This window comes from Oncorhynchus gorbuscha, linkage group LGY (assembly GCF_021184085.1).
Source record: "Oncorhynchus gorbuscha isolate QuinsamMale2020 ecotype Even-year linkage group LGY, OgorEven_v1.0, whole genome shotgun sequence".
Classification (NCBI taxonomy): domain Eukaryota; kingdom Metazoa; phylum Chordata; class Actinopteri; order Salmoniformes; family Salmonidae; genus Oncorhynchus; species Oncorhynchus gorbuscha.
Window position 1 is genome coordinate 2,485,327 of NC_060199.1, and position 21,080 is coordinate 2,506,406.

At 41.6% G+C, this 21,080-nt stretch overlaps 1 protein-coding gene across 3 annotated transcripts in view; it reads right to left on the reverse strand.

Annotated features, from left to right (window-relative positions):
* Nucleotides 1-20,992, reverse strand: part of LOC124016641 (calcium-binding mitochondrial carrier protein SCaMC-2-B-like) — a 33,121-nt gene extending 12,129 nt beyond the window's left edge. Inside the window, exons 1-6 of one of the 3 annotated variants that reach the window (XM_046332174.1) lie at nucleotides 20,025-20,992; nucleotides 4,159-4,285; nucleotides 3,757-3,844; nucleotides 2,407-2,518; nucleotides 1,165-1,323; nucleotides 171-323 (exon numbers count right to left, since the gene is read on the reverse strand). In XM_046332174.1, coding sequence (XP_046188130.1) covers nucleotides 171-323; nucleotides 1,165-1,323; nucleotides 2,407-2,518; nucleotides 3,757-3,844; nucleotides 4,159-4,285; nucleotides 20,025-20,381 — 996 coding nt within the window. In that variant the 5' untranslated portion in view covers nucleotides 20,382-20,992. Of the gene's footprint in view, nucleotides 1-170; nucleotides 324-1,164; nucleotides 1,324-1,801; nucleotides 1,985-2,406; nucleotides 2,519-3,634; nucleotides 3,678-3,756; nucleotides 3,845-4,158; nucleotides 4,286-20,024 lie in introns of those variants that run through there. The other 2 variants (XM_046332175.1, XM_046332176.1) reach the window with 2 other exon arrangements.
* Between the last annotated feature and the right edge of the window lie 88 nt (nucleotides 20,993-21,080).

The window sequence follows — 21,080 nt, forward strand, 5'->3', positions numbered from 1 at the left end:
CTCGGCATATTAAAGTTATTTTTTGTTGTTGTTTTTCACTTTATATATTCACTTTGTATGTTGTCTACCTCACTTGCTTTGGCAATGTTAACACATGTTTCCCATGCCAATAAAGCCCTTGAATTGAAATCGAATTGAATTAAAGTAAAGGTGCTGAACAATAGGGTTACCTGCTCGTAAGCCATGAACTTGATGGCTGACTCAGGGGCGATCTTGATTACGTTCATTCCATTGCCTCGCCATAGTGACCACATACCGCCCTCGCGTATCATGTGGGTGAAGCCGCCGGCGATGCACATGCTGTTGGTACGGGAGGCGTGGACCTGGCAATGAGACCGTAAGACAGATCGTTACATCATTCAATAGCCAGGTTGGTACGGGAGGCTTGGACCTGGCAATGAGACCGTAAGACAGATCGTTACATCATTGAATCGCCAGGTTGGTACGGGAGGCGTGGACCTGGCAATGAGACCGTAAGACAGATCGTTACATCATTGAATCGCCAGGTTGGTACGGGAGGCGTGGACCTGGCAATGAGACCGTAAGACAGATCGTTACATCATTGAATCGCCAGGTGAACAAGTTTTTTTAACAGACTTGAAACAAGGAGGAACCGTAAGCCACTTTTTCTCCTCTCTATAATGTCGATGGAATGTGTCAACACATTGTTCATGTTTTCATGTCATTTCACTGTTATCGTGCTCCGTTTCCATCTATCCGCTCATAAAAAAAAACCCCACTGGGAATGACACAGATAGATAGAGCATGGGATGAAAAGATAAAGAACAAACTGAGTTATCCCAGTGGGCTTCTACTGACACGAGTGCTTCTGTTCTGTGCGTCTCAATCATTGCGGGTGCCATCGGTGGAATTGCACTCACTAGCAGAAAGTGTCCTTAGGACTTATGCAATTGTCTCTCCGCAATAGGATATATACATAGGTTATATTAATATAGTATAAGCTAAAGGTGGGGTGAGGTTTTAAGCTTGTTTTGAATGTGAGCCAAATATCCTGACTGGCTGTCTAAAGTTGAAGTGAACTAAGAATGGTCGCATTAAAGAGGATCGGGGTTCACTTGCAGTGTGAACACAAAAATAACTGGTGTTTTTTGTCCTTTTCATTCTTAACAGAGGTCAGCTTTTTAAAAAAGGGAGTGCCCTTACCTGCATGAGCACTTTGAGCCGGTCCAGGGGTGCGGTGCAGGTTCGAGACACGGCGCCGGCTGCCCCTCCAGCCACTAGGTGTCGCCACCACATCCCAGTCTTCTTTTCCTCGGCTGTAAACTCATCTGGCACCATCAAACTCTCCCCCACGTCGAATATCTACAGACAGACAGGAGCAGGTCAGGGAAGTGGGAGGACACACACACACACACACACACACACACACACACACACAATTGACATAAAAAGTTGGTGGGTCAATTTTCCTGATTCTAACCTGTGACCAGTATTATGAAATCATAAGCCAACACATATAGGCATCCCATTGGGATATAATTGAAAGCTTTGTTTTGACAACTGTAGAGGGGGGTCCAATAAGGCAGAGGATCATCACAGGTTTACAGTATCAGGATCAGCCAGTCGGTGTCCCACGATAATTTAAACAGGAATGTCTCTTGACGTTAACTTTGCGGTCTTAGAAGCGGGTTGGGGGTCACGACAAATCGTGAGAGCACCAACTGTGTTTCAGCTGCGAGAGACGCTTTTAACCCATTCAAATTCCCTTAAGTTCAAGTCCACATAGAGAGTGGTAGTCTCCCAATTTAAACAGGTCCCCCTGTGGCACGCGCAGACGTACCGTGATAGCTGGTCGAACCGATGAGGACATAACATTCACCGGGGGAATCAAATAAAAAGGCATCCTGCTCCAAAACTCAAATTCATGTAAAGCAACAGTACTTCTTATGGTCCCGTGTCACTCCAATATAAAAATGGACCTTTGTGTGAACTGAATCTCCACTATGATCTACAGGAACGGCTGTCTGCCCTCCTGGCCTAACAGGAAAAGCTTGCTGATTGACGTCAGCGGAAGGTGGTTGGTTGATCTGTTCAAGGGGATTAAACAGGATCACAGTGACCCGTTTGGCTCCTTCAGGGAGTATTTCCCCTGGTCAGGGCCTAGACGGCTAATACGGCTGGGGCATGGAGACTGTTTGTGGGACCATTAACAATACATGAACACAATTATGCTTTTCTATAAAGAAAAAAAACGGACAAACAGCGCTTAAATTCCTTCATTTGTTTACAGTATTTGTCTTTCAAAGCTTTAATAGCTGAAGACAGTGATACAAATGTGTTTCATAGTATCCTGGTAGTTTTTACTTGATGAAAAACAACCAAAGTTTGTTATTTTGAACAACCCTAAGAGAAAAAGTGGTGTTTTTCTTTCTAACCTAGCCTTACCGTTGAGTGTTTCCAGTGCAGGATGATCTCGGGAATGTTATTGGCGGGGTGCAGTAGGTGGTAGTCTCTCCACTCGTTCCAGTCGATGGTCATCGTGCCATTCTTGTCCATACTGTTGACAGAGAAACAGAAAAGACCAGAACCATTACAATGTAGCTTTTTACAGCGCATATTCTCTTTGGTTTCACCTGTGTGTGTGTGTGCGCCTGAATTCAGAAGCAGCTCACACATGCACACCTTTTGGATAAAAGGATCAAAGCCTTTAAGTGCTGCTTTTTTTTAACCTTTCTGAATTGAAGCATGAAATGGGCATTTTGTGTGTTGGGAATCATTCAGTACTCTACTTAATTTGGATTTTTCACAAGCAATTGAAGGGATGCAGCTTTTTCTGTCGCTTTCTTTGTGATAATGAGAAGAAAAAAAAAAACTTGGAGGGCAGAAACACAGTAGAACAAGAAGCGAAGACGATGCATTGGTTTGCAACAGGTAGGGCAAGCAGACGGAGAGGATTCCATTACTTACTACATTATTCTGAGACCAGCAAGAGGTTGAAAGAGAGAGAAAAGGGAGAGGGGAGGCACAGAAAATGAGAGGACAGGGAGAAGCACACACACACACATTTAGAACTAAAAAGAAAAAAGGGGGATATCATTGAATCTTAGTGATTCCATACTGGGCATGGTGGTAAATGGCTTAATATGTAACACAAATAAAATTAGATTTTCATATTGGTATTAAAACAAAGATGCAACACTTCAGCCAGAGAAGAAAATAACACTAGGTTTATATTAACTAGAGTAAATGATAGTTTCCTCCTCTAACCAATATGCCTAAAAAGTGTGCTTCCTTATATCTATTAAAAGGGCCAAGCCCCAAAAAGGCCATGACAGCATAGGAGTGTCAGCTCTGACCAGGGCTAGCAGGCAGTATCCCGGGGCTTGGAGGGAAACACTTCTGTGGAAGGTTCTGGTGGACTCGAGATAGTTGACTCAAGCATCTAGCTAACCGCCAGTGGTAAAAAGACGACTGCAAGCAGTCAAGAATTAGAGGTGAAACGGAGAAAGAGGGCAAAACAGTAGAGAGAGTAAGAAGTAGAGAGAGTATGAGGTAGAGAAGAGACTGAGAATGCATGCTGGACTGACTAACACAGACAGACACTTAGAGCTAATGGTTTAGTCAAGAGTGTTGGTGAGACGGGAGACATGTCAGCCCAGGTTGACAGCCTTACCTTTTGAGGATCTTCTCTGCCTGCTGCCCGGAGATGTTAACCCCCAGGTTGACAGCCTTACCTTTTGAGGATCTTCTCTGCCTGCTGCCCGGAGATGTTAACCCCCAGGTTGACAGCCTTACCTTTTGAGGATCTTCTCTGCCTGCTGCCCGGAGATGTTAACCCCCAGGTCTCGAAGGGACTGCATGATTTCCTGCTTGTCAATACGACCTGCGGGGCAAAAAAGTAAACATCAATATCAGCCACTCGTAAGGGATCTCACTCACCGGATATTATATCACAGTTTTTACTACCAGCTTATAAAAATAGTACCACAATGTAATAGAACTAAAGGCTGCATTTCCTCAGCTAATATCATTGTGCATGCACAGCTAAACCCAATGCATAATTTACCCCCCCCCAAGTGAATAGTACAGCATAGCACTTTGTAGGCTAAACCGTGGTTTAAGATAAACAGTGATACAAGTGAATGCATTCAGTGGTTGTGTGGCTCCGGCCTATGCGGCCCCTCTCTGTGTTCCTACCATCGTTCTTAGTGTCCAGGCTTTTGAAGACCAGCCGGAGCTTCTTCTCGTGGTCTCTCAGATAGTGGACAAACTCTTCGAAGTCCAACTGGCCGTCCAGGTCCTTATCTCCCGCTTTAACTATTTTCTGTCAGAAAATAAGGAGAGGATTTTTACACGTTGATGAAAATTTAAATATCAATTTAGATACAGGCTGAAGAGTAGCAAGGATATAACTGTAGGTTTAAAAAGAAAATTGACGATTCTCAAGGCAAGGGGAAATTGAAGCCTATGTTCAGTTGAAAGTATGACGAAAGGTGAGCCTGTTACATTTGGATAAGGAGACCAAGACAAAGAGAAGGACTGAGTGATTTGAGGACAGGAGTGTAGATCATTGAGTGGAAGGTTACAACCACAAGCCACCTGGGTCTTGTTTGCTCCAGAGTGGTCACATAGTGGACATCACCTGGCCCACCTGCTCCATTAGTGTGGAGTGTTTAGACCAGGGCAGCCTAAATTTCAGTTTGTTTCTACCTGGTAGTTAATTGCACTCACCTGGTGTCCCAGGTTTGAATGAATCCCCGATTAGAAGGAGGATGAAAACCCTCCAGGACTGGAATTGGGCAGTCCTGGTTTAGACCCTCACAGGCATGTTGAACTCTAGCTCAGGCCTAGCTAAAAGGAGCACACAGGCATGTTGAACTCTAGCTCAGGCCTAGCTAAAAGGAGCACACAGGCATGTTGAACTCTAGCTCAGGCCTAGCTAAAAGAAACACACAGGCATGTTGAACTCTAGCTCAGGCCTAGCTAAAAGGAACACACAGGCATGTTGAACTCTAGCTCAGGCCTAGCTAAAAGGAGCACACAGGCTGTTCAATCCATTTAGTTTATTAATTCGACCATAAACATTTTTTTAAAAGTACACATAAAAACACGAAAAGGCCAAACATGCACATGGAGGATAACACACAATAAAGCCTGGGACTTATTTCCATGGTGGTCCTCTTGAGACAAGATGGCTAGGCAAGATCCAACACAGTATGGCATCGAGATTAAACATAAAAAACAAAGAACAACATCCCTCTCATCATTGCAGTTACATCGTAGGGGTTATTCACATGGGCACAGAAGACCAACATATTTTCACTTTATTTTTAAAGCTGCCCAGAGAGGACGTTGTTTTTATAGGCAGAGGCAACTCATTCCATTCTGAGGCTCCATTATACAAGAAAGTACCCTTTCCCAGCATTACTCCTGAACCTGCATAAGCACACATCAGCAACACCTGATCACTTAGATATCTGGGCGCAGGACCATAAATACTCCTGTAAACCAAACATAGTCTAATCTTGGGCACCCTAGCCTCAACAGGCAGCCAGTTTAGTTCCTGAAAGCAGCTCCTGCCTATGTGGATACATGGACTCGCCTTCAATTACTACCCTGATCATCTTATTCTGGGCTATCTGGAGCTTCCCCATCATACATGTAGATAATCCCCCAAACCCGGAAGTAATAGCGTCGTCAAAATGGCATTGGATGAGGGCTGTGGCTCTTTCATGGAGTCCTTTTCAAGCCGTTTGGACTTTCTAGACAAAAACTTAGTCCAGGCATTAACCTTCGCTAGAACTTTATTGGCCATGCTCACACCTACCAAGGATACATCTCAGGTAGTTAATATAATAAATAATAATATATGCCATTTAGCAGACGCTTTTATCCAAAGTCAGCACCTCACCCCCTAATTCCACTCTGATTTCAGTGGACCTATTCAATGTAGGCCAGGATCCAAAAATAATTGCCTCAGTTATACCCAAGTGCTGAGATAGCTTATTATCGCCACGGTAGAGGTTGGAATGGCCGATTAATTAGGGCCGATTTCAAGTTTTCATAACAATCGGACATCTGTATTTTTGGATGCCGATTTGCCGTAAAAAAAAAAAAACTTTATTTAACTAGACAAGTCAGTTAAACATTCTTAATTTCAATGATGGCCTAGAAACGGTGGTTTAACTGCCTTGTTCAGGGGCAAAACGACAGATTTTCAACCTTGTCAGCTCGGGGGATCAAACTAGTCCAACGCAATAACGACCTGCCTCTCTCGTTGCACTCCACAAGGAGACTGCCTGTTACGCGAATGAAGTAAGCCAAGGTAAGTTGCTAGCTAGTTGCTAGCTAGCATTAAACTTATCTTATGAAAAATAATCTATCAATCATAATCACTAGTTAACTACACATGGTTGATGATATTACTAGATATTATCTAGCGTGTCCTGCGTTGCATATAATCTGACTGAGCATAGAAGTATCTAAGGATCTGACTGAGCGATGGTAGGCAGAAGCAGGCGCGTAAACATTCATTCAAACAGCACTTTTGTGCGTTTTGCCCGCAGCTCTGTTTATGACTTCAAGCCTATCAACTCCCGAGATGAGGCTGGTGAAACCAAAGTGAAATGGCTAGCTAGTTAGCACGCGCTAATAGCGTTTCAAACATCACTCACTGTGAGCCTTCTAGTAGTTGTTCCCCCTTGCTCTGCATGGGTAATGCTGCTTCGATGGTGGCTGTTGTTGTTGTGTTGCTGGTTCGAGCCCAGGGAGGAGCGAGGAGGGACGGAAGCTATACTGTTACACTGGCAATACTAAAGTGCCTATAAGAACATCCAATAGTCAAAGGTTAATGAAATACAAATGGTATAGAGGGAAATAGTCCTATAATTCCTATAATAACTACAACCTGAAACTTTTTACCTGGGAATATTGAAGACTCATGTTAAAAGGAACCACCAGCTTTCATATGTTCTCATGTTCTGAGCAAGGAACTGAAACGTTAGCTTTCTTACATAGCACATATTGCACTTTTACTTTCTTCTCCAACACTTGTTTTTGCATTATTTAAACCAAATTGAACATGTTTCATTATCTTCTTGAGGCTAAATTCATTCTATTGATGTATTATATTAAGTTAAAGTGTTAATTCAGTATTGTTGTAATTGTCATTATTACAAATAAAAACAAATTGGCCGATTAATCGGTATTGGCTTTTTTTGGTCCTCCAATAAATCGGTATCGGTGTTGAAAAATCATAATCGGTCAACCTCTACTCCTCTAATGTTAGTAAGCTCTGTGCTAATAAGTATGCTCTCCAACAGTTTACTTTTGTGAGACACCAGAAGTGTAGTCATCCGCACGAAAAGACGGCAAGAACAAGCATCTTTCATATCGTTAATATACAGTAAAACATTAGAGGCCCAAGCACTCTCCCCTGCGGAACGCCACAACTCATTGGATTTGCCTGAGACGGTGAACCATTAACCTCTTCTACTTGCTCTCTACCTGATAAATAAGACTTTACCCAGCCTAGAGGGATACTGCTTAACCCCAGTGCCTCCAGTTTGGAGATTAGGAGACAGTGGTTAACTGTATGAACGGCCTCTTATGGGTCAATTAGTACTATTCCACAGAGATTTCCCCCATCAATCTCTTTCCTGATGAAGTCAGTGAAGTAGACATGAATCAGTGGAGTATGTTTTTCTAAAAACCAACTGAAAATCATGCATTAGAATGTTTGTTGATATATTTATATATTAATTTGCTCAAGCACAACTCTACAGGATCTTTGATGTTACCCATTTTCCCCTTCTTATAGAGGTATAACTTTAGCTTGCTTCATGTCTCTGGGAAAGATGCCCTGTTCAAGAGAGAGATTAACAAGATCTGTAATTACAAAGGCCAATTTGCTCAGCAGAATCTGAGAAACCTTGCAGGAATATTATCCAGGCCTGTGGCTTTAAGCTCTGCTAGCTTCTTGATGCACCCATCCCGTTAGCGGGACCATTTGTCAACATCCGCTGAGTTGCAGAGCGCCAAATTCAAATTAAATTACTAAAAGTTTTTAAATTTCATGAAATCACAAGTGCAATATAGCAAAACACAGTTTAGCTTGTTGTTAATCCACCTGGCGTGTCAGATTTCAAAAAAGCATTTAGGCGAAAGCATACCAGGCGTTTATGTAAGGACATCTCTCTCAGTAGACAAAACATTACAAACAGCTAGCAGCAAAGTAGATTGTCACGAAAGTCAGAAAAGTAATCAAATTAATCGCTTACCTTTGATGATCTTTAGATGTTTGCACTCACGAGACTCCCAGTTACACAATAAATGTTCCTTTTGTTCCATAAAGATTATTTTTATATCCAAAATCCCTCCATTTGGTTGGCACGTCATGTTCAGAAATCCACAGGCTCGAGTGGTCACGACCGGGCAGACGAAAATCCAAATAGTATCCGTAAAGTTCGTAGAAACATGTCAAACGGTTTTTATAAATCAATCCTCAGGTTGTTTTTACAATATATAATCAATAATATTTCAACATGACGAAAATGTCTTCAATAGGAGAGAGAAAATGTCTGCTCCACTCTGCGCATGCAAAATGCTGCTGGCACCCAGCCATCCAATAATGCTGTCAATCCAACATGACTTTTGCCCGTGTTCAAAACAACTGAGAAATCTCAGACTTCAGTGAATTCACGACAACTGGGAACTGGGGGAGGGGGAGAATGAGCTCCGACTGGGAAAATATGTTTTGAACGGTAATCCAACTCGGAATTCCAAGTTGGGAACTCTGGCCTCTTTCTAGAGCTCCGGCCTTAAGATCACGGATGTCATGATTCAACCTAGTTTTTTTCCCAGAGTGCATGACAAAATCTGCACACAGGGACCGAAAGGCCACCTTCCTGTTCAATTGAGAACAGCACAACAGTGAGCACAGCACAACGTTAAGTTCTGACTTGGCGTACAGGGAGAATACTGTAAGAACGGCCCAGGTTCTGAATTATGTTGCTGTACATTTCAAAAGTGCCGAACAAAGTTATATTGACTAAGTCAGTTTTAGCTCGCTTAATAAAATGTCTTAATCCAAATTACAGATTTTTTTGCTCATCGTTCCCTTATGCCATAGTTTGTACATCTCAATTGTCAGTAGAAACCACATTTGTTTAAGCAAGTCAGCCATATCAGCCATTTAAAAAAAAGGCAATAAATGTGGCTGAATGAACTGTTTTACTGCCAGACAAGGCTCCACTGATAGCCAGGTGTAGCAGTGGTAAGGATTCACTCCATGGTGATGGAAAGAAAGCTCTGCTATTGGGACAGCTTTATGTAGGCCCTAACAGTTTGTGGGCACCATGTGTCACTGTCAGTGGTAGGCAGTAGGGATGACCATGTCTTCTCTTGATAAGTGCTTGAATTTTACAATTTTAGTAAAGTAATAGTTGTCAAAAATATAAATAGTAAACATACTACTTTGTTTTTTTTGGGGTACTTTAATTTTTTACACCACTGGTTACAGCCATATCGAAATGAATGTATTGTTTAGTGTTATGTAGTGTAGTAGCTTTGTTGGCATTCATTAAAAATACATGAGTTTGCCCCACCAGGATTTACAGGCTAAAAATCACCACTGGTCAGGAAAGAGGAAGACATCACAAAAACAGCAGAGACTTGAAAAATACTAATCTCAAAACTAGACATTATGCAGATAGAGCACAAAGTCCTTGTCCTCTTTTTCTGTTACTCAGATATCTCCACACCACTTTTTCAGAAGAATGGTAAAAACAAATAAATACAGGTGCCTTGGAGCATGTTTTAGGCCATTAAAGAAGCATGGCTGTTTTTGTCTTGTATCAATACAAATACCTCCATGGCTGGGGTATTTTACTAAAATTACAAACTTACATTTTTATTGTTTAATAGTAAGCATTTTACTGACTGTGGGTGTCAGAAACATCAGTTTACTCATCCAGAGCTAAGCTTTAGCAATGTTGCTAGTTATCCAAACGATAGTGTGTCATATTGAACTAACGCTTTAACAAATGTGTGATGAACATTAATATATTTGATGTGATCAGAAAGGAGGAAGGGTATTTTAATTTAATTATTACATGTCTGTACTTTTCTTTTGAAATCTGTGCCAGATAGAACCTTAAGGCTGAACCCAGATTTACATTTCAGAGCCATAAATTTCTATCGGAGATCACACCCCCCCAAACATGTTTTTACAAAGGTCTTAGGATTTTGATACTCTGCACTTTGTACCTTTAATAGGTGAGGGCCTTAATGGGTTATGAAAGAAGAATTCACTACAAAACAGTTCTGAGATCTGGGATGTGAAAACGTTGATTCTCAACATATCTTTGAATTATGCTAGAACCTTATAATCCCAAGGTCTCGAAACATCAAGGAAATAACTGTATTGACAGAATGCTACTATTCTTCATCGCCGCACAAAGTTGTAACCCCCTCATAATTACAGTCCTGAACATAAACATGAATAGTAAGGTTCCATGTCTAAATTCTGAACATTATGCTTGCATTCGGACGAAAGGCAGCATGTCCCTGCTTTGAATAAAAGAATGAGTCAGAAACATGGCGCATCCCCTGTTGGACAATATAAGAAGTACCAGAAAATATTTTCATTGAGAGTCACAAGACAAGAGCCACAAGTCACGATGAGAAAATGCTGTGAACTCCCCATTGACATTCACAGAAATAAATGAAGTTTAGAGACAGAATGATGTCTGTGTGTCAAGTTTCCCATCTGGGAGAATGACCACACTTCCTTCAACAATAATCCCCCATCAACCCAAATCAACCCAAATCTCATTACCGTGAAGGTTAGGCTAAGTGTCAAAACCATTAGCCATTTCCCAGGCTTAGGCTACTTCTCCATTCAATAAATGATGCACTATATAATAGGATACCCTCTATTTTTGCTTCTAGGGGCGCTCGTGAGCCAAAAGGAATCCCTGAAATTAAACAGCACTGATACACACGACATGATGTTAAAGGCCACGTATCCTACTGGGGAAAACAATGGGGTCTCGCCAGTACATATAGCCTAACATGCTGACCAAACGACCCGCGTTAAAGGTTATTCCATATTTTCATCCAAACTGCTCGTGGGCATTTGCGTAACCAGCCGCTAAAATAGACGCACTGCAAGTCCCTCTCCCATCTACTCATTGCTTTTTATGAGCATATACCCATGTGGGTGATTGAAAGATGAACGAGGTCCACACTCGTCCAGTTGGTGGCGGTAATGTTCCTTAAAGTTGGTAGCAAACGGCCATATAAAAGTCACAGAAGAATGAACAAGGAGAGATTAAATCAAAGAAAACAAACTAAAAATAAATGTATCTGAATTAATTGTGGGTGTAGAGAACACAATTGTGTGACTCGATTCTACAAAGATCCACCAAAAAGATGTAACATATAAAGATAAAATAATGCATGGATTATCTCCCAGGACAAATGAACTAGCAACAGCAAGCAAGCTAAATGTCCATGAATATTTCAACCTGTCCTCAAATTAATATACACTGCTCAAAAAAATAAAGGGAACACTTGAACAACACAATGTAACTCCAAGTCAATCACACTTCTGTGAAATCAAACTGTCCACTTCGGAAGCAACACTGATTGACAATACATTTCACATGCTGTTGTGCAAATGGAAGACAACAGGTGGAAATTATAGGCAATTAGCAAGATACCCCCAATAAAGGAGTGGTTCTGCAGGTGGGGACCACAGACCACTTCTCAGTTCCTATGCTTCATGGCTGATGTTTTGGTCACTTTTGAATGCTGGCAGTGCTTTCACTCTAGTGGTAGCATGAGACGGAGTCTACAACCCATACAAGTGGCTCAGGTAGTGCAGCTCATCCAGGATGGCACTTTTTTTTTAACCTTTTATTTAACCAGGCAAGTCAGTTAAGAACAAATTCTTATTTTCAATGACGGCCTAGGAACAGTGGGTTAACTGCCTGTTCAGGGGCAGAACGACAGATTTGTACCTTGTCAGCTCGGGGATTTGAACTTGCAACCTTTCGGTCACTGGCCCAACGCTCTAACCACTAGGCTACAATGCGAGCTGTGGCAAGAAGGTTTGCCGTGTCTGTCAGCGTAGTGTCCAGAGCATGGAGGCGCTACCAGGAGACAGGCCAGTACATCAGATGTGTTATTTCAGTGTTCCCTTTATTTTTTTGAGCAGTGTAGTTGGTTCACAGTTGGTTTTGGTACTTTGACATGCGTGTCATGCACGCACGTGGGGAGCTGGTTTTGTTCATCATGTAACTTCACATAGGCCAATAATGTTCAGGCTAATAATCCATAGGCCAATAATGTTCAGGCTAATAATCCATAGGCCAATAATGTTCAGGCTAATAATTCATAGGCCAATAATGTTCAGGCTAATAATCCATAGGCCAATAATGTTCAGGCTAATAATTCACAGGCCAATAATGTTCAGGCTAATAATCCATAGGCCAATAATGTTCAGGCTAATAATTCACAGGCCAATAATGTTCAGGCTAATAATCCATAGGCCAATAATGTTCAGGCTAATAATCCATAGGCCAATAATGTTCAGGCTAATAATCCTGTTTAAAATTGTGGTAAGAACATATTTGGCTATTATTGCTATGAACCAACTTAGAAGTTATCATTGCGGCTGGATGGTCACAGCATTCGTCTTGAGATCATGTCTTCACAACAATCTTGTTTCACTCAGTCATCCTCTAGTCACTTGAATAGAGGGTATTGGAGTTTGGCCAGGGCAGATTTAGCATGTGTGAGGAATCATTTATAACCTTTTTATGGCAGGTAAAATGTGTCATACCCTACTGTAATGGAGGCACAAGGCAAGCAGTATATGAGAAGCATAAAGGCCAACTTTTCTCATCCCCATTTGGAGAAGTTCAGATCAAACCCACGACCTGACGTTGGGAGGCACTCCAGCTTCATTTACAGTAGAGCAGATAAGAGCAAAATGCATGCAGACATGCCTAAAAATAACAAAAAGCCAAGCTGGCGTCACACACACCAACTCACTCAATTACAATGACTCAGATAATTGTACAAGAAAAGGTGCATAGAACAGTGTCTCAGAGTGCAGTGGAATAATGTGTACCTCAAGGGGGGGGGGGTCAAAATCAAAAGAAACAGTCAGTATCTGGTGTGGCCAGATACATGTACATACTACCTCAACTAACTGGTGCTCCCGCACATTGACTCTGTACGGGCACCCCCCTGTATATATTGTTATTTTTTTACTGCTTCTCTCTAATTACTTGTTACCTTTCTCTCTTATTCTTATCCATATATTTTTTTTTCAACTGCACTGTCGGTTAGGGGCTCATAAGTAAGCACTTCACTGTAAGGTCTACCTGTTGTATTCGGAACATGTGACTAATAACATTTGATTTGCCTATTGGACTTCACTAGAATATTTTTTATTTTGTTTGTAACTTGTTGTATGAGTAGTTGTCTCCTCACTGCTGTGAGAACCAGTCCTTCCTTGTCCAACTATCTTTAATTATCTCCAATTTTCCCCATATTCCCTCTAGGGAACCCCTTGTACCCTCCTGTTTATCTTCCTCTCGTATTGCCTAACCTCTGCTTCTCCTGTGAGATGGTCTCCTAGCACCGGACTTGTTTCTACCATATCAGCGCCCTTTGCCTGCCCCAGTCGCCATCCCCAGCACCAGATCTGATGGACATGAGTCATGACTGGCTGTCAGTGTCAACGTCCTAGTTCTGTAACTATTACTTCGTGGCCAGAAATGTGTAGGAGGACAAATCTATTTTTGGATGGCAATTTTAAAAAATGGTATTATCTTTATCTTAAAGTAAACCCTGGCAAAGCTGACATTCTTGAAGAAATACAATTGTCTTGTGTTAGCTTAGGCCTACACACAAAAATGGATGTCAGTTTGCCATAAACCCAAATCAGCAGACAGACGCCAAATAAGTGAATCCTCTAACTTAAATATATATATATATATATATAATTATATATATATATAAACAACCTTGGTATAATAATTTTGGTTCAAATAAGTGAATGAGGTTGGAAAATAAGAGTGGCCTAATTTAAAAAGAAGGGTGTTCAAAGAGAGCAGTGTTGTATGAAACCTTGATCATTCAGATGGTGTTACTGGCCTGTAAAATAATAGTGCTGACTGATTTCATACTTAAAATGTATTCCAAACAAAACACTGATTTCAAAGTTTAACAAACCATACAATTCTAAGGACTACTTTTAACAATTTACACTGAACATTTTACAAAAGCATTTACTGGAAGAACTGTGCAAATGCAAAGTTCGGTAACAGAATTTTGGGGAAATCTTATATATTTTTATGGGACAACATTTTCTAAAAACTCTTGAATATCTGCTCAGAATCTAGATTCAAAGATGTCTGCTGAAGGAATGGGGTGTCAGCTTTGACATAACAGAGTTTGAGAAAATCTATTTTGGTTATTGAACTTCAGCAAGTGAAGTGGATTTATACCAGTAACATCATGGACCCATGATGAAATTATCTGTACGACACAGAAAAGCATTATTATGGATATGAATGTCATGCTCTTTATGGTGATGTGCCCCAAATAGGTACACAAAAATGTAGAAATATGCAATGTCCTCCTGGGCATATTATTATACACCACTGGCTGTTCTTTTAATGAGCTCCGCCACCAAACAAAACCAAATTTAGTAGCCTATCTGAACCAATCATAGGCATCAATGTTTCACAAGTTTGGACATCAAAGCACAGCACAGTAGAGTATAGTCAAGTAGAGTATAGTTCAGTACAATAAAATATAGTACATTAGTGTACTTAACGTGTGTGCTCTACTGAACTCTACTCCACGTGTGAAACAGACGTCTATGAATGGTTCAGATTTGGTCTCGTCTAGATCAGACCAAGTCTGAACCAGTCATGGAGGTCGATGTTTGGGCCAAATGAAGTAGGGTCCAGAAAATCTGTGGACATTGAAATCAAGGCTGGTCCGGACCGGATCAAAAAACGAAGCCTGTGGATGTTGAAATCAAGGCCAGGGCGACTGACCTAATTTAATCTACCTTTCAACGTCCATAGACGTGCGGTGTCGGCTGGTGCTCAGTGGGTGACGATGCTGGTTACAGTAACTGAAAAGAGAGGGGGCTCATGGGTAGGTGTCTGTAAGAGCAGGGAGGGGTTGTCCAGACTTTTCACACTCTTGCTTTGACCACCAGATGACAATGAACTTTCACAATTTGTCAACTTCATAATTCGTCATCGTCAGCACCACCCCAACATCCATGGTTGATGTGGCGCCTAGTGGCAGCCATGGTAGTTTACTCCTGTAATTTCTCAATAATTATTTGTTTCAAGTGTTTATGTGCATGGTTTTTAAAATCAACCTTAAAAAAATATATTGATAGCTATTCATGTTTTTAATACAGAAATGTTGGTTATCAACGTTGAATTGGTTGGATATTTGACTACTTCTCCAATCAACTAGCTAGTTGTTTTGATTTGAGAAACCAGTTTAGATCTTCCCAGATTATCTCATCGCCAAGGACCATTGTGTTTTTCATGTGTGCATGAAAACTCTGTCCAGCAGTTGAAGCAACCATTCTGAAACAATGTACAGAAAACGGCACACATGGAGTACTTATCCTGTCTTATCCGGTGTCCTGTGTGAATTTAAGTATGCTCCCTCTAATTCTCTCTTTCTTTCTCTTCTCTCTCAGAGGACCTGAGCCCTAGGACCATGCCTCAGGACTACCTGGCATGACGACTCCTTGCTGTCCCCAGTCCACCTGGCCGTGCTGCTGCTCCAGTTTCAACTGTTCTGCCTGCGGCTATGGAATCCTGACCTGTTCACCGGACGTGCTACCTGTCCCAGACCTATTATTTGACCATATAATATATGCCATTTAGCAGACGCTTTTATCCAAAGCGACTTACAGTCATGCTGGTCATTTATGAACATTTTAACATCTTGGCCATGTTCTGTTATAATCTCCACCCGGCACAGCCAGAAGAGGACTGGCCACCCCACATAGCCCGATTCCTCTCGGTTTCGTCCTAGGTTTTCGTCCTTTCTAGGGAGTTTTCCTAGCCAATGTGCTTCAACACCTGCATTGCTTGCTGTTTGGGGTTTTAGGCTGGGTTTCTTTACAGCACTTTGAGATATCAGCTGATGTACAAAGGGCTATATGAATAAATTTGATATGATAATCTGTCATTTGGTCTGATGAGTCCAAATTTGAGACTTTTAGTTCCAACTGCCGAGAAGGTGAAAAGATTCTCTGTATTTTAGATTCCCACCGTGAAGCATGGAGGTGGTGGTATGATGGTGCTTTTCTGGTGACACTGTCAGTGAAGTATTTAGAATTTAAGGCACACTTAATCAGCGTGGCTACCACAGCATTCTGCAGTGATACACAACCCCATCTGGTTTGTGCTTAGTGGGACTATCGTTTTTCTTTTCAACAGGATAATGACCCCAAACACCTCCAAGCTATGTAAGGGCTATTTGACAAAGAAGGAGAGTGATTGAGTGGTGCATCAGATGACCTGGCCCCCACAATCATCCGACTTCAACCAATTTGAGATGGTTTGGGACGAGTTGAACCGCAGAGTGAAGGAAAAGCAGCCAACAAGTGCTCAGCATATGTGAGAACTCCTTCCAGACTGTTGGAAAAGCATTCCAGCTGAAGCTGGTTGAGAGAATGCCAAGAGTGTGCAAAGCTGTCAGAAAAGCTGCTATCATCAAAGCAAATGATGGATAATTTGAAGAATCTAAAATATATTTTGATTTGTTTAACACTTTTTTGGTTACTACATGATTCCACGTATTATTTAATAGTTTTGATGTCTCCACTATTATTCCACAATGTATAAAAAAGTAGAAAATAAAATAAAAACCTTTGAATGAGTAGGTGTCCAAACTTTTGAATGGTACTGTATACTCATTAAGTATGTACTGTATTCGAACACAACTATTGTCATGTGGTTCATCAAAATTCTATCCAAATCTAAATGAAAATGCTAAACCTAAAAAGTTACTATTGCAGACTATGTAAAAAAATAGCCTACATAAAGACCACGAATAACATTAGCAGGTATAAAATATCCTGATAAAAATAAATATTTATTGGATATGTATGGCCTGTCTGCAAAGAACTTGAAACATTGTATCAACTTGGGTCCGTCCAGCTGAAGCTTGCCCTAGCAAACTTGCAACATTGTAATTGGATAAAATATTCTGTGTTTCCCAGTCAGTGAGCTCCAGTCAGACACAGCTATAGGCTATTTGGTGTCAAGGGATAAGAAGTAATCTGGTAGGCCTATTTTACGATGTTTCCACTGGATCAGAGCATGACAGTTTTCCCATTTCAAGCTGAGTGGTTATCGAAAGGGCGAGAGCTGGAAAGATTAAAATACTTTGAGGAACTATTGTCATTCTCAATGGATGTCAAAGCAGTTTGTTTGCAGTTTGAGGAGAAGAAAACATTCCTTTGAGAAGCTAATTGGATAGCTCAAATCACTGTGCCTGCAGCTTCCATGACCCCACATCAAAGTTAGATACTATTCATAACTTTTAAAACTATGACCGGAGAGACTGCAGCAAAGAGCTGCTGTTTGCACACATGACTGTAAGTCGCTTTGGATAAAAGCGTCTGCTAAATGGCATATATTATTATATTATTATATATATTTATGACAGAGTTCATGTTGAAGTTTTTATTCAGCACTGTTAACACTTTCACGAACCATAAAACATGCTCCTCCCTATAACCAACCAACAGCTGCAAGGAAATGAGCAGCCAAACGTAGCCTATTGATAAGCCTGCGTTTTATTATTTGCGGTTCATCATTTCTATTTTAATATCAAGGAATATTTGTGCATGAGGCAAAAATAATGCAGTGCGACTTGAGTTGACATCAGGTGCAAGACAGTGCCCACTCTCTCTGGTCAGTCTTACTGGAGGACGGGAGAGAGCAGGGACTGTGAGAGACAGGCCCTCTGCTTCTCTATCCCTCCAGTCACTGAGACTGACCATCAGAAAAATCCAGTAAAACAAAAAAGATAAATGTTTGTATTTATGCTCAGCTGTGCCTCTTTAGTAACAACTGATTTATTTAAGTTTTGAAATATAATATGGTCTGAGAATAACAATATTGTCAGGTCAAGCAATTAGGCTACTGCACAAACCTGATTCCTACAGAACAGTTTTTATTAGGGTCATGTTGCACAGGTGAACACTTTTTAAGTCATATTTAAAAAAGTTAATCTGAGTCGTAAATATTGGCTTGGTTTTTAACAACCGAAAGTGATAGAAACGGTTGCTGACTACTGCTTTACTTACGAGCTTTTGCCCAGTGTTATACAATAGATTATGTAAACACTGAACAGGGAGTCAACATTAAATCAGTTAATCATGTCACAGTGTTAATGAGCTTGCTTGAAATGATTGCGTATCACTTTGTCCTTAAGTTATTAATCTTGAGAAAGATATCGGAAAGTATTCAGACCCAGTAACTTTTTCCACATGTTGTTACATTATAACCTTGTTCTAAAAGTGGTTAAAATTGTTTCCCCACCTCAATCTAAACACACTATCCCATAATGGAAAAGGAAAACAGGTTTAGAAATGTTCGCTAATGTATTCAATGGAAAACAGAAATATCACATTTACATAAGTATTCAGACCCTTTAACTCAGTACTTTGTTGAAGCACCATTGGCAGCGATTACAGCTTCAAGTCTTTTTGGGTATGACACTACAAGCTTGGCACACCTGTATTTGGGGAGTTTTTCCCATTTCTCTCTGCAGATCCTCTCAAACTCTGTCAGGTTAGACGAGGAGCGTTGCTGCAGGTCTCTCCAGAGATGGTATATCGGGTTCAAGTCTGGGCTCTGGCTGGGCCACAAAGACATTCAGAGACTTGTCTAGAAGCCACTCCTGCATTGTCTTGGCTGTGTGCTTAGGTTCACCTTCAAACAGGACAATGACCCTTCGCTTCAGTCGGAGGTCCTGATGGCTCTGGAGCAGATTTTCATCAAGGATCTCTCTGTACTTTGCTCTGTTAATCTTTGCCTCGATCCTGACTAGTCTCCCAGTCCCTGCTAGTGAAGAACATCCCCAAAGCATTATGCTGCCACCACCATGCTTCACCGTAGGGATGGTGCCAGGTTTCCTCCAGACGTGACACTTGGCATTCAAACCAAAAAATTCAATAAGGGTTTCATCAGACCAGATAACCTTGTTTCTCATGGTCTGAGAGTCTTTAGGTGCCTTTTGGCAAACTCCAAGCAGGCTGTCATGAGCATTTACTGAGGAGTGGCTTTCGTCTGGCCACTCCACCATAAAGGCCTGATTGGTGGCGTGCTGCAGAAATGGTTGTCCTTCTGGAAGGTTCTCTCATCGCCAGAGGAACTCTAGAGCTCTGTCAGAGTGACCATCGGGTCCTTGGTCACCTCCCTGACCAAGACCCTTTCCCCTGATTGCTCAGATTGGCTGGGAAGCCAGCTTTCGGAAGAGTTTGTGGTTCCAAACTTCTTCCATTTAAGAATGATGGAGGCCAGTGTGTTCTTGGGGACCTTCAATGCTGCAGAAATATTTTGGTACCCGTCCCCAGATCTGTGCCTCGACACAATACTGTGCTCTACGAGCAATTCCTTCGACCTCATGGCTTGAGCTATGGGACCTTATATAGACAGGAGTGTGCCTTTCCAAATAATGTCCAATCAATTGAATTTACCACAGGTGGACTCAAGGATCTCAACGATGATCAATGGAAACAGGATGCACCTGAGCTCAATTTCAAATCTCATTGCAAATGGCCTGAATACTTCTGTAAATAAGGTATTTATGTTTCTTATTTATAATAAACTTGCAAAAAAATCTAAACCTGTTTCGCTTTCATTATGAGGTATGTTACGTAGGTTTAAAAAAAATAAGGTTAATACATGTTAAAATAAGGCTAACTAACAAACTGAATAATGTTAAGGGTCTGAATACTTTCCAAAGGCACTGTAATAAAACGACACACTTACCATAAGCTCGAGTTCTGTGCGATGAACGCCCAGTTTCTTGAGCCCAATGGACAGGTCGTTGACGCAGATGCCCCCATCACCATTCACGTCCAGGACTTGAAACAGCACTTTCAGTCTGTGGTCCTGCTCGGGTCCACCACAAAGTTCGCATAGATACGATGGTTCACAGGAGTCATCACAGGAACCTGTGTTCACCCCTGACAACGGCTGAGCCCGAGGTGGGGATGGAAAGGACGGACCTCCAGTATCCTCGACCCCGCCACCTGGGTCAGAACCCCGGTGCGCCTCATCTGCTTGGCATTGACAAAAGACCCCGCTGAGCAAGGGGGACACGAACGACCCTTGCTTGTGCATCATACGGATGGAACCAATATTATCAAACTACTACAATCGATAGGCGATATTTTACCATATCTAAATGTAATGTAAATTGGAGTAGCTTGGCAAGCTGCCAAATATGGACAAGTCTATTTTAGCCACCACGTCACGTGCTCAGAAGGACTGCTAAAAAGTAGTGCAGACTAAACAGTCAAATGTAAACTTTGCAATGTAACTATCTCATTCCACCGTTATCCAGGTTTGGCCCATAACGGTTGACTTCTTTAATTCTCCGCTAACTCGGTTGGCGTACTAGCAACCGGCAAAAATAGTTAGCTAGCTAACGTTAGCTAGTTTAGCTACGTCTGCCAACTGAGAAGTGATGAGGTGGATGCTGAGCCGCGTTACAATGTAACTTAGTCAATATACTGTAAATTTCAACAAGTTTTTGTTGTAATGTGCCACGAAAGTCACTTCAGTGATACCTTCTACTGGTATTGAAGATGTCCACTGCCAATTTCTTGGCTATAGCCGGTGAATTCCTCCCGTTTGACTTGGCAGTTGGATTGATAAGTGATTTCACAAACCCCCCCCAAAAAAGCCGGTGCCGTAAAGGACTCTTCCTGCCTACTTTAGCGTTTTCAACCTCGGGTTCCTGCCAGGAAATGACGAGGGAACAGGGAGGGTGTTGGAACGTGCATGATGGATAGGTCCAGTAGCCAATCACCATCGTTGATG